General features: G+C 43.0%; 2 protein-coding genes across 2 annotated transcripts; one reads left to right on the top strand and one right to left on the bottom strand.

Moving 5' to 3' along the window:
* The first annotated feature begins 224 nt into the window (after positions 1-224).
* LOC108893006 (plasma kallikrein) lies at positions 225-3,020 on the top strand. The gene is made up of 9 exons (XM_018690789.2): positions 225-380; positions 506-662; positions 856-965; positions 1,066-1,228; positions 1,645-1,763; positions 1,869-2,001; positions 2,183-2,289; positions 2,443-2,581; positions 2,816-3,020. The coding sequence occupies exons 1-9, from the start codon at positions 293-295 to the stop codon at positions 2,919-2,921; spliced, it is 1,122 nt and encodes a 373-aa protein (XP_018546305.1). The 5' UTR covers positions 225-292; the 3' UTR covers positions 2,922-3,020.
* Positions 3,021-6,254: 3,234 nt separating this feature from the next.
* LOC108893004 (hairy/enhancer-of-split related with YRPW motif-like protein) lies at positions 6,255-10,774 on the bottom strand. Its single transcript, XM_018690787.2, has 5 exons — positions 10,275-10,774; positions 8,019-8,085; positions 7,843-7,926; positions 7,677-7,758; positions 6,255-7,392 (listed from the first exon to the last, which is right to left on the bottom strand). The coding sequence occupies exons 1-5, from the start codon at positions 10,352-10,354 to the stop codon at positions 6,707-6,709; spliced, it is 999 nt and encodes a 332-aa protein (XP_018546303.1). The 5' UTR covers positions 10,355-10,774; the 3' UTR covers positions 6,255-6,706.
* Between the last annotated feature and the right edge of the window lie 1,702 nt (positions 10,775-12,476).

The following is a 12,476-nucleotide window of genomic DNA, read 5'->3' as shown; positions in this document are numbered from 1 at the left end:
TAAGGACTTCATCAATATTTCCTCTACAAATGATGAACATACAGTATATTTGCTTAATTATCAGCTGCACTCTACTGTCCTGCACACACATTTAATAAATATTGGCACTTGCTGATCCAGCTCATGTGTTTGCATCAAGTCAGCTGGACTGTGTGTTACTGCCAACCAATGACTGAGTGTGTCAACAACCAGTCATGCAAATCGATTGGAGGTATAAATGTGTGGGTTGCAATACAGTCCTCTAGGTAATCTCTGCAGTTACAGAACCACCTCTCTGACTGCCGACTGAAGAATGTTCACTGTCTTCAAAACTGAGAAGATGGGAGCGCGCTTCATTTCAGTGGCTCTGCTCTGCCTCTGTGGCCTCTCCTTTAGTCAAGGTAATACATACCCTGTTGAAAGTGCTGGTGTATGTTTCACCGCTTAACACTTAGTAAAATCTATTTAACTGTGTGTATGTAATATACAGGTGAATGAGCCTGTGTGTCTTTTTCCTTTTCCTCAGGTTGTGACCATCAGCGTCAGGAGAACTTGGATTTCCCAGGATCAGACGTAGCAGTTCTCTTCTCTCCTGATGCGGAGCACTGTCAGTACTTGTGCACCCAGCACCCTGCCTGTCTCTTCTTTTCCTTTATTAGGCCTGACTGCACCGTTGATAACAGGTACAACAACTGATTAAGGATTAATGAATGATTTTTTTTTAATGCATATGCATATGTACACACACGTTTGTGTGCAAAGTGGACTGCAAATTTATCAGAATAAAGCTACCTGTAACTGATATTATGCAATAAAGGTAATGAAATAAAAAGTACAATATTTGCCTCTTAGACCACCTGCCTCTCTCTCTACCAGGCACTTCCACTGCTTCCTCAAGTCCACTCCCTCTGGACAGCCCACGGTTCAGGTTGCAAAGCAGGGTATCACCTCTGGCTTTTCTCTTAGATCCTGCCACCCAGACCCAAGTAGGTATACAGCCATTGTAAACCATAATGAAAACCATTAGTAACTAAAGATGTTGGATGACACTCTTCTTAACTTTCTGTGTGGCTGTCCATCTTCCAGAGCCTTGTCTGTCTCAGGTCTATCAACACGTGGACTTCTACGGAGCAGACTACAGACAGCTGTTCACAGCAGACTATGAGGAGTGTCAGAGAGCCTGCACACATGACCCTGCCTGTCAGTTCTTTACCTTTCTCACTGATGACTTTACACCTGAGAAGTACAGGTAAGTAAAATGCATGATTTAATTGATTAATCTATTTATTTTTAATAAAGGCCTGCAGGTGCAGAAAATGTCATTGGTTAAGACAAACATCAGTGGGTATAATGTGTTTTGGGGTTTAGTTGTCTTAGACAGACACCCATGAGAAACCCCCCCAAAAAAACGAAAAGAAAGACAGGAGTATATTTTTTCAGCAGTGCCCACACACCACTGAGCTGCCCTGTATTACTGAAGTCTTTAAACCGCTGGCACCTTCAGCTTCAATTCAGTATTTTGACAGGGTGTGTGTTAAGTTGTATTCTGTCCATGGAGTCATGCTGTTGTCCCTATTCTTTCATCCCGCTTTAATTCAACCAGTGAGAAGAGTGAGTTGAATTATAGCATTATATCATGTACTGTTATCTTTTTCGTGTATTTAGATACAAATGCCACCTTAAATTCAGCTGGCCAGTACCAAGGACACCTGAAGTAGTGGCAGAGGCTGGTGTAGTATCTGGATTCTCCCACAGTGGACAATCACATGAACACTTGAGCACAGGTTAAAAAAAAAAAATCTAATCTAATAAAGGTTGCAGCATTGGTTGTAGCAACATCTTGCAGGCTGTTGTGCTTGTTTTCTCATGTTACTGATTGTTTTATACAGATTGTGAGGGCAAGCTCTTTCCAAAGACAAACCTTCCAGGACACGACATCGAGTCTCTGCTCGCTGCCTCTCCTGAACACTGTCAGACACTGTGCTCCGCTCATCCACAATGTTCCTACTTCTCCTATGTCGGGTAGTTTGTGCTTGACAAATTTTCCTAGAGTGACACACACACACACACACACACACACATACACACACACATATACACACTTACACTAACCTGAACTTTAACCAGACCTAACCTTAAACCAAGTCTTCACACTAATTTCATTAAGCATTTACCTGAGTTTTCGTCTTCTTGGGGTTTTCAGGAACAATTTTAAATGTTACTTGAAAAATAATATGGCTGAAATGGTCGCCAAAGCTGAAGAAGGAGTCACATCTGGGTTACCCACACACTTCTGTCAGCTGGTTAACAGTACGTACCACATTCCAAATCTGTTCCATCCTAATTATTGGAATCATTTAACAAATATGACCGTGTATTTGTATATTCTGTTTATTTTTTTGCACTGAGCTCCTGTAGTTTAACCTGCAGCAGAAGTATAAGCCCAGTCCTCTCTCCTAACAGAGTGTGCTATGAAGACTCTTGAAGGGATAAATTTGCCAGGTTCTGACCTTCGCTTCCTCCTGGTGAATAATGCTAAGGCGTGTCAGAAAACCTGTACTGAGGATCCCAACTGCCAGTTCTACACCTACACCATTGCTGAGTTCAGTATCCATTTTACACAATGTTAATGTATATACATGCAGGCACACAAATACAAATATAACACAGAGATGCAGCTACAAAACATTGTATGTTGCTTCATTCAGGATCCAGAAACCATGTAACAGTAACCCTAATCCTGTAGCCATACTTTGTCATTTAAAGATATGTGTAATTATATTTATGCATAGAATTCATCACTAAAGATGTTGTTGTTGATGCTCTTTCATTCTAGCCGCCGCTGCTATCTCAAGCGTGTCATCACCATGCCCGCGCCTCCCAAAGTTACTAAGCTGGCCAATGCTGTGTCTGGCTTCTCCCTGAGGAATTGCCACTATTAGCACACTGTATCCAACGATAATCAGACAGTCAAATAAACTCATAATCCACAGATAATCAATGTGATCAAAATATAATCCAATAAATGATCCAGCAGCAAACAGTCTGTTTAAATTATTCATTTTTGAGTTATATGTGAGATATTTTCACTTTTTTGTGTCTCATTACTGTCCCCTTCTGGACCACAATGTCTGCTTTTTTACAACCCCTCTCCTTACCTGCAAGTCCCCAAGACATAATGGCCAAATTGTTAACTAAATTTTGGTTGAGAGTAAAGTGGCTTTGTCCCTGTGGTTCGTCCTTGATGACTGCACGTACAGTATGTAATTATAACAGCAGAGGTGTCTAAACTATAGGCACGTATAAACCACTGCTGCTTTACTTAACTGTGTTGAAGAGTGCCTCTGAAAAGCTCAAGGTTTTGGTGTGAAACAGAACATTTAGTGCTGACTAAACTAAACTGACAAATCGTAACCCACATTTAAGCCTCACCACATGTACAGTTTGTGGTTACTTGAGTATAAGCATGTAAGTGCAGGTGTCCACTTACATGCGGTACAATCTGTCTAAATGTATATGTACATACACACATGTATTTCTTTTTCCATTTATTTAGAATGTAGTCTGGAGCTTTTTCTGTGTATGTGGATTTCCCAAAACATGAGTAAACTTTCTCTATTCTCCTGATATAGAACAGACAGGCAAACTATTTATTTTTAGCATTTAGTCTATTAAACAGTACACAGATTATTTATTTATTTATTTACATTTTTTTGAGACAAAATGGTAAGCATCATGATGGAAGAATTTCAAGAACAAAGAAGGCGGTTGTGCCATTTACTTGTTATTATTTATGTTATCTTTTTTCTATCTTTAGCGAAAGCAAATTGAATGGCAGCATCATTTGATATTTGAGGCCCTTTTTCTCTAAACCTGTGCTAGTTGATATATTGGCCACTTGGGGGCACCACAACAACTTGTAAAAACAGAATCATGTTTCTGATCACTGGATGAACCCATTCTAATATTCACTCTGCTTTTTGCTCTATTTTAGTCTCCACCATCTCTTGATGGATATATGTCTTATACGTGTTCCACAATGTTCACCAGCTAGTCGCTAACGTTAGCAATTAGCAGTAGCCATGCAGACTGGGGTTAGCCAGCAGGAGCAGTCTAACCCTGTTCCTCTCTGCAGACAGGCAGGCTCTGACATTAGCAATGTGTTGGTAGATGATACAGAGGAGCTGTGCTGTGCATCATGACCGGCTATTTTACATGTCTCACTGAGAGTTTGTCTGAGGTTGCATACAGGTGTGTTTGTGCCCTATGCATGCATACATAGAGAAATATAAATGCAACATAGAATTGATTTAGGCCACTGTACACTGAGAAACTGAGACAACAGATACAACAGTAAATAGGTAGCTAGAAATCATGTATGTTTAATTTAGATCTAAAATTCCCTCATAAATCCTTCATAGAATTAACAATGGCACCTAATTAAAGATGCTGTTATTGATTTTGCCATTGCTATCTCAAGTATGTCATCACCACACGACAAAGTTTCCAAATTGGCCAGTGTTGTTTCTGGATTCTCCCTGGAGAACTCACAGTTCTCTCTCTCACTCATACACACACGCATTCACACACAAATAGAAACAGATGTTCAAATAAAATTGGTCACGTTTAATGCGATAAAAGAATGTGTACTAATGCATGGATGAGTTTATTTACAGATCAGGGGAGAAATGTCCTCTCACTTCCTGATTTCAGACAGTTTTTTCTGTCACTTCTGCCCTCCTCCCTGCATACTGAACCCTCCTCTTTTCCTCTGCTTGAACCACAATGACGGCCTGTTGCCTCACATACACACTCACAAACACACAGCACTTCCCTCCTTCTCTCTCCGTCTTTCCCTTCCCTCCTTCCTCTCCGCTCCCTCCAGCCTCCCCTCCCCCGTGGGAAACCCAGTGCAGTGTGACTGTGGTTGTCCTTCCTGGAAGCTGTGGTGGTGACTCTGGCTCCTCTACTCAGAGGCTAGAATAGTGCCAGCCAGCCTGTGTGTGTCTATGTTTGTGTGTTGTCTGTGTGCCTGTCTGTATGTGTGTGTGTGTGTGTATGTGTGTATATGTATGCACCCTCCGCAAACATTCCACCACCATACCGTCCGTCCGACCGCCGGCCGGCCTCGCACGAGAGCCACGCCGCCACCGCGGTTCAGTCCTGACGCCAGCCCTGAAGACTCACATTACACACACACACACACACACACACAAGACGTGTGTGCACACAACACCACATAAACAAAACACTCAGCAAGGCACAGACAAACACACAAAGAGGGCAGCGAGCACATGACTCTGGCTTGAGCACACACTAGCACACTCACTCAAATAAACAATATGCACTTTGCGGAACACACACATTTTTGGACCGCAGACCACAGACATTGCATCCTGAAGTAGATCAAAGCGTTCTCCAGCAGTAAACACACACAAGGCTCTTCTCTGCTCTCTCATCCCCACGGAGCCGTTTTGGTGAAGCACGGCACAATTATGCTGATCTTCTTGAGAAACAACTCGTTGCAACTGTCATTCATCATTGTTCGGGGGTTTCTCGTGCACCCCGTACATGCTGGCCGACTCTCTGTGATTCACACCATTTCTCCTCTCTGCCCTCTTAAACCTTGACAGTCCGTCTCATCTCCCCCGTAACCCCCGTCTCCTGCCTCCCTCCCACCCTGTTATTGAACGTCTACGCTGAATCAGTCACCCAACCACAGCCCTTCAGATCTTTTCTTTGTTTTCCCTTCTCTCCATCCCTCCCTCTCGCCCTCTTCTGTACTGTCTGTCCATTGTTGAGGAGACAGAGGCGCAGACAAACAGGGAGAGAAGATATCCGCTGGTGTACCACAAGATTGGAGAGAAAGAATGGCAGAGAGACAGCAGAGGAGAGGAAGATACATAGACTGATATGAGGGTAAAGTTAATTACAGGGGACTGTCAATTAGAGGGCAAAGTGATGGGTCTGTTTGCCTCGCCGCGGCATCCCAAAAACATCACCAGCTCCCACCATGTTTATCCTCTGAAGCCACAAGACCACAGCTCCCATCAGCCATCACTGGAGACAGCTTAGATACAGTGGGGGTTACGGCTGGGGAACATGCAAGCCCTGATTGCAGACAAGGCTAATATGGGTAAGTGGGTAACATGTAGTTTTCAACCATTTCTTTGCCATTTGTGTTGATAGCACATTATGTAGCTGCAATTACATGTTTGCATTTGCATACACAGTCAGAGAAGACACACAGAGAAAAAAAATAACGTGAACAGAGGTAAAGGCACTTAGTCTTTATAGAGATTTTTGTCAAACATTCCTCAGAGTTGGAAAAGGTAATCAAATGTATAAATGTTTTGGAGAAAAAAAAAAAACAATTATCACAGTTAAAAGATCAGTGAAAACTCAACATCAACCCGTTGAGCGTTGTATATATGGCTCTGTTGGACACTCTTCTATGTGTGTATTTGTCAAGCAAGATCATGAACATGGATTTATTCAAACCTTCTATTCCTTCACATTCCTCCATTCTATTATCATACATGATTGTTTGTGTTTATCTAAAACTTCACCCATAGTCTGATATGGCTTTTAGAGTCCCTTAAAGGTGGAGACAATCATCAAAGGTCCATTATTTTCTCCAAAGGTATCATATTTGCTACATGGTGCACATGGGAGCTCCATGTCCACTGTACAGAGTTCATTTGGAAAACAAAACCGGAGTTGAGCTTCAGAAGGCTCCGATCTCAGTCCCCCATCCCTGGGTCGCCTTGGCTGAACCGCTCAAGCCCCTGCGCTGGGCTGTGGGAGACCCCAGAGGCGCAAAGGGCCTGAAAGAGACTTGCGGCGGAGCAGAGGTTGATGAAGTAGAAGAGGAGGAGGAGGAGGAGGGAGAGGAAGAGGAAGGGGTGGGGAGGGGAAGAGGCGAGGCCCTGGTGGCACAGTGAGGGGATGGCTGGGTCGGCCTGGAGGGGGCGAGGGCTGGGGACGCAGCGAGGGAGGGCATCCTGTGGACGGTGGCCAGAGCTGTGGGCGCGAGGAGTGGCGGTGCGCCTTGCTGGCAGCCAGCCAAGGGGGCGAGGCGGAGGGAGGCAGGCGATGGGTAGCTCCCCAGCAGGGCGAGATCCCGTCGCCCGTTGGGGAATGGAGGCGAGGAGGAGGCTGGCGAGGTGGGGGAGATCTGAGGAAAGGACGCCCACGGCCAAGGAGGGAAGGGCAAGGCGGAGGCCGGGGCCGACTGTAAGAGGAGAGGGTCTAACTCACTTGCGCAGTGTGAGAGGTGGGAGACCAGGCGGGCTCCTATAGGGTCCGGGGACTCCCCCTCAAGGGAACTGAGGTACCGCACCACCTCCCCAACACACTCCCTAAAACCCAGGGTCCTATAATCGACTGCCAAGGCCCTCGCATCAAAGTATCCTAAGAGAGAAGAAGAGAGTTAGTCATGCACTGAATAATGGTAATGGAATGCAGTTAGTCATGAAAGTTCTTCCTGTGCATGCTGTCTTTTTAATCTTTTGATCAAAAAAATAAGACAATAATAATATATTTGTCTACTTTTTTGATGGGTTTAAGATCTTTTCCAGCATTATTTCAAAGGCTTTTTGTGTCTGTGTTACACAGAAAACGAATGACACACAGAAAATCCTAGAAAGTGGATTGTTAGGGATGCAAAAAAAAAAAAAAAAGTCAAGAATTCTCACCTTTTCCTCCCATGGCATGCAGCAGTTTGAGGTGGTCCACTGTCATCTGCAGAATCTCTGCTTTCTCCAGCTTAGATGAACCCTGCAAGGGAAAATGAAGATTAGATCAGATTTAATGAAGCTGGGTTATTACTTGTATCACTGAATTAGATTTGTAAGCAGTTACCTGTTTCTCAAAAGCACTGGGTACAAGTCTGCGGAGCTCTGACAGGCTGTGGTTGATGCGGTCTCTGCGCCTCTTCTCTATGATCTACAAAACAAGAGGAGCAGAGGGAGAGTTAGGACCAACCCAAAAAAGACAGCCCTAAAAAAGATGACAATCCAAGGTTATAATCCACTCACCCCTCTTCTCTTCTTTCGAGCCAGAATCTGCGAGGCGCTGCCAGGAGACATGGACCCGGTGACTGGGCTGTAGCGTGGAGATAGAGAGAGAGAGTTGAGGGAAATGTGGGGGATGGCGCTGGCACAGAGAGAAATATAGTAACTTTGATTCTCCTGCATATTGTTATTATTACCCTCCTTAATATGAGACAGAGGCAGGATGGCACATCAGCCCCCTTCAATCTAATTTGTTTTTTGGGCAGGGAGAGGCAAAGGAGTACCCGGGAGAGGAGGGAGGACGAGATTGTTTTTGGTTTAATGCGTTTCTGGACATTAGTCTCAGTGAAATGACATGCTGTTCTCCTTTCCATCTGAGCAAAAGCACTTTTAGAAAGATGATTATATAGCCTTGGGGCGATGCTTTCGCTCGCATGGGGCTCCAGCATGCAGCATGGGATGTGAGCTCCTCCGAGTACAGTCACTCAATATGGATTGTGTTTGTTTGTGAACACTCATCTTACAGGCCTGAAAGAGCCTGTCAGCTTGGAGTCCCCTTCAAAACTGCCCCACCAGAGACTTATTGCGTTTCTATTAGATTTTAACATGAAGGCTGCCAATTTAGCTGTGTGTTTTTGTTTAGGTTTATGTTTGATGGGGCTGACTTGAAAAGGCTGTACTGTCTTCTGTTTGCATGTCACATGGCAATCTGATTTATCCAAACCGTCTTTAGCATTGCTGGCTTGCTGAGTGCCTGTGATGTAGGCAATATTCATGTGAATGTGTTTTTGTGTACTGTAGATACACTGTTAGAAATACATGCTAATGAATATTCCCTTTAATCCACATTTCCACACTGCCAGCCAAAAAATGTGACTAATGCACCTAAAACTGTGTAATGACTTGTAAAGAGTCATTTTACTGCCTATCAGACATTTTCCACAACACTCAAACAGGTTGTAAGGAAATGTCTGCAGTTAAGCAGCATGGCATTGTGGGTCACACGTACATTCAGAGGTTGAAATGTTTTTTTTTTTCTTTCAAATAAAAACACTGTGTATTTGTAAAGGTGCATTTTCCAGATTATTCCCTCTGCATATATTTAGCTATATACATGCAAATAATAGACAAACTATGGTTGACTATATGAATTTGTGACAAAAACATGCAACACTCAAGTTTCCTGTATAAGTTCATATGTTTCTGTGTAAGTTTCCTGTACCTTAATACAATATGAACTGAACAGAGCATTTTTTTGACAGTGGATTAAATCTCTAAAAATAAAGCAAGAATGTTTATATGTCTTGTACTGAAGAGACAGAGTATAATAAAACAAATTCAAATTCAGTATTCACTCACACACAATGTGCCTCTAATGTTCCCACAATATGTTATAATATCCCCAGTATATTTAATGTAGGGTTGTCCCTCTTTGTTGCTTTGCTGTTCATCTGATAATTAAATTTTTATGTTTTTGCAACATCAAAGAGTTTCTGAACTGGAAAGGATTAAAGATTGAAACATTGTTGCATAATTTACAGTCATAAATTAACCAAGAAATGCTTGATGAATACATTTTAAAACTGGACTCACGCAACATTTTTTTATGTACTTGATCTGATGATATTTTCTATACTAAATACATCTATAATCTTCAGCCACTGTTTCCATGCTTCAGACATGACAGACCTCACAATTCTTTAACATAAACTTATTTTAATGCATGTCATGCATGCAATGACTGCTATGCACCTCTGCATTTACTCACACGGGCAAGTAAAAGGAGCAAACGTGACATGACAGTTTCATAGACAGGGAAAATGCGATGAATATATATATATCTGGATGTGTGAATGTGGCAAATTTGCTGCCACAGGCCTCAAGTTTAAACTTGAAACTGACAGCTTTGGTTTTGTTAGAGGGCGTGTCAAAACTTTCAAATTACTTAAATACATTTGCCAATAATTTACAAATGGATTTTATCCCAATGCAGAAAACTTTTGAGAGTAGGAGTTACTCGTTTGTCATTATTGTTTCATAAACCGCATCGCCTTCTCAGATTTAAAAAAAATTTCCTGCAGTCCGTCAGCTTGTCTGCAGCTCAGTGTGTGGCAGCTTCTACATGTCAAAATTTTTGCAAATCCCATAGTTCACTGGCAAATATGTTTAGAGCTAATTTGTCTTGAGCCACTAATTACATCCGGATACCATCTAATTTCACTCTGAACTGTGATTGGAGGGCATGTGTTGCAAACTCAGGTGTGGTTGGTGGATGCTCACCAATAGCTGTCTTCTTGTCCCACGTCAATAAACTCGTCTGTGTCCGAGTCTGGGGAGCTGTAGTCGTGAGGTCTCTTCATGTCTCTTCCTCAGTAGACGGACTGACAGGATGGACGATGGACCGAAGGATCTGGGTGATCTTGTCAGCTGCTCTCACACTAAAGACCGTCTCCCCTCTGGATGAGACACTCACCCTGGGTGCCCCTCACTCTCTTGTGTTTCTCTCAAGCTGTTACTTATAAAAGCTTTGTTGTCCTTAGTTACTTCTTGTCACTTGTGCGCGTTTTTTGTGGTTGTTGTTGTTTCTTGATGTGTCTTCTGTCCTCTCCTCTGTGAGTCAGCGGTGCCACTTGATCGACCCCCAAGGGCCCATGACAACTAAGAAAATTCACAAGCTGCTTTAGTCTTTTACTCTATCACTGGCATCCAATCGTAGTCTCTCGCTTTCTCCCTCTCTCTCTCTTTCTCTGTTATTTCTCTCTTGGCTCCCTCTCTCTGTCACAGCCACCCAATGACAAAATAGGGACTTTGGCAGTTGGGGCAGGGTTGCCAGTTTTGGCTCCCCCGCCTCCTCTCCCTGTCCCTCCTCCCTCCCTTTAATCTGCCCTTCCCTGGCTTGTCACCCTCCCTCCCCACTCTCTCCCTCCCCACCCCCACCCCCCCTACCCCATCTTTCCACCCCTTTGCTCAGTCATCCTCAGTCAATTAGCCTCCAATCTCATCCTGCTCTCCTTCCGTCCTTCCGTCTATCCTCCTTTCTTTCTCTTTCTTTGCTCCTTTAATTATACTGCTTTGTAGAACAATGGCAACGGGAGGGGAGGGAGAGAGATGAGGTGTGGGAATGATGGACTGTGAAAACACTCCATCATCTGCGGGGGAGTGTGTGATGATATGCAATGCTCGACTCTCACACAATCACACAGGTGATTTGGAGAATTGAGTTACTGAGCTACTTTGTGTGAGTGTGTGTGTGTGAGACATTCAAATAACAGAGAAAAAACATTCAGTTTTCTACAGAGAGAGAAAACACCATTTTTTCCCCTCTGGGTACCATGATGTAGGCAGCTGAAAAATCTTATCTTTTTTTTTTTTTACCTTAAACAACACTTACTGTATTGCTTTAATGTTAATAACCAGTAGTTGCCAACCTTTTTAGCCTGACATACCCTCACAGCCTTGTCTGATGAGTCACTAACACCACCAGTTCATTTTCCAAATCTTTTCTTACGAACAGATTATAATCTGTATGTTATTTAGCACCGCTGAATCATATAAATGTGTAAATTGTTACAATATTCATTTTCACTAGCCTACCACCATTTGGCTAAGGAACAATTTCCTGTTTATCCATTATTTCAAGCTAGCTAGCTAACCATTTCAACAGCTTAGAACTTTATTCTACTATTAACAAAATCTTTCAATTGTTTATCCAGTAATGTACCATTCATCTATTTTAACTATTTATTGATTACTTTTAGCTAACTATTTCAATTGTTTATTAACATTACTATTTAGCTATTTCAGCTGTTTAATCCATTACTTATAGCTAACCAAGTGTTTGTTTATAAGTATATTTTATAAGTATTTCAACTGAGTTGCAGCTACAATATTCCTGGTCAGAAACTGCAGATTTATACTATAAGGGTGCACCAATCCACAACTGCATTAATTATTATTTATTATGTTAGGCTTTGAAAAAGTGACTTTTGACATATACGTGTAGCCATGTTACTTCTAAAATGATGAGATCAAGAAATCCTGCTAATTGAGAAAGTGAAATCAGAACTCAGAGGCTGACTTTTAAACCCAACTTAGTCCAAACTTTTAAATCTGCCCCTGTGTGTGGGTCAGTGTATGCAGAGATGAGCACTGAGGGGTCAAGAGACGACTCAGCTCAGTGAGTGTCTGAACATCTGGGCTCTTCACTGGACGAGATAGCGCTCTCTGTGTGCTTACGAATACATTCGCACAGACACACTCAAACACATGGCTGCTTGCTGCACTTAGCACTCGGTTCCGCGCCACGTGGGAAGATTGCTGGTACAGATTGCCATGGAAACACGAGACCCAGGCGCCGGTTGTTAGGAGCGATGCCTGATCAACCCAGCAGTGTGTGCATATGTGTGTGTTAAAGACGGAGGGAGGCCAAGTGGCATGCCCCCTTCCACACAATGCCCAGCTGAGTGTGTCTCTTCCTGCCTG

The sequence above is a fragment of the Lates calcarifer genome, unplaced genomic scaffold, assembly GCF_001640805.2.
Source record: "Lates calcarifer isolate ASB-BC8 unplaced genomic scaffold, TLL_Latcal_v3 _unitig_267_quiver_913, whole genome shotgun sequence".
Lineage (NCBI taxonomy): Eukaryota > Metazoa > Chordata > Actinopteri > Centropomidae > Lates > Lates calcarifer.
Note: the sequence above shows the minus strand (reverse complement) of the source record. Positions and strands in the feature narration are given on the sequence as shown.

Bases quoted from the DNA above. Each gene is read 5' to 3' on its own strand.
- LOC108893004 (XM_018690787.2), bottom strand. From the start codon at position 10,354: ATGAAGAGACCTCACGACTACAGCTCCCCAGACTCGGACACAGACGAG. The intron at 7,927-8,018 runs GTGAGTGGATTA...CTTGTTTTGTAG, and splicing joins CTCGAAAGAAGAGAAGAGGG to ATCATAGAGAAGAGGCGCAG. The intron at 7,759-7,842 runs GTAACTGCTTAC...TTTCCCTTGCAG, and splicing joins CCAGTGCTTTTGAGAAACAG to GGTTCATCTAAGCTGGAGAA.
- LOC108893006 (XM_018690789.2), top strand. From the start codon at position 293: ATGTTCACTGTCTTCAAAACTGAGAAGATGGGAGCGCGCTTCATTTCA. The intron at 663-855 runs GTACAACAACTG...TCTCTCTACCAG, and splicing joins GACTGCACCGTTGATAACAG to GCACTTCCACTGCTTCCTCA. The intron at 2,290-2,442 runs GTACGTACCACA...CTCTCCTAACAG, and splicing joins CTTCTGTCAGCTGGTTAACA to AGTGTGCTATGAAGACTCTT.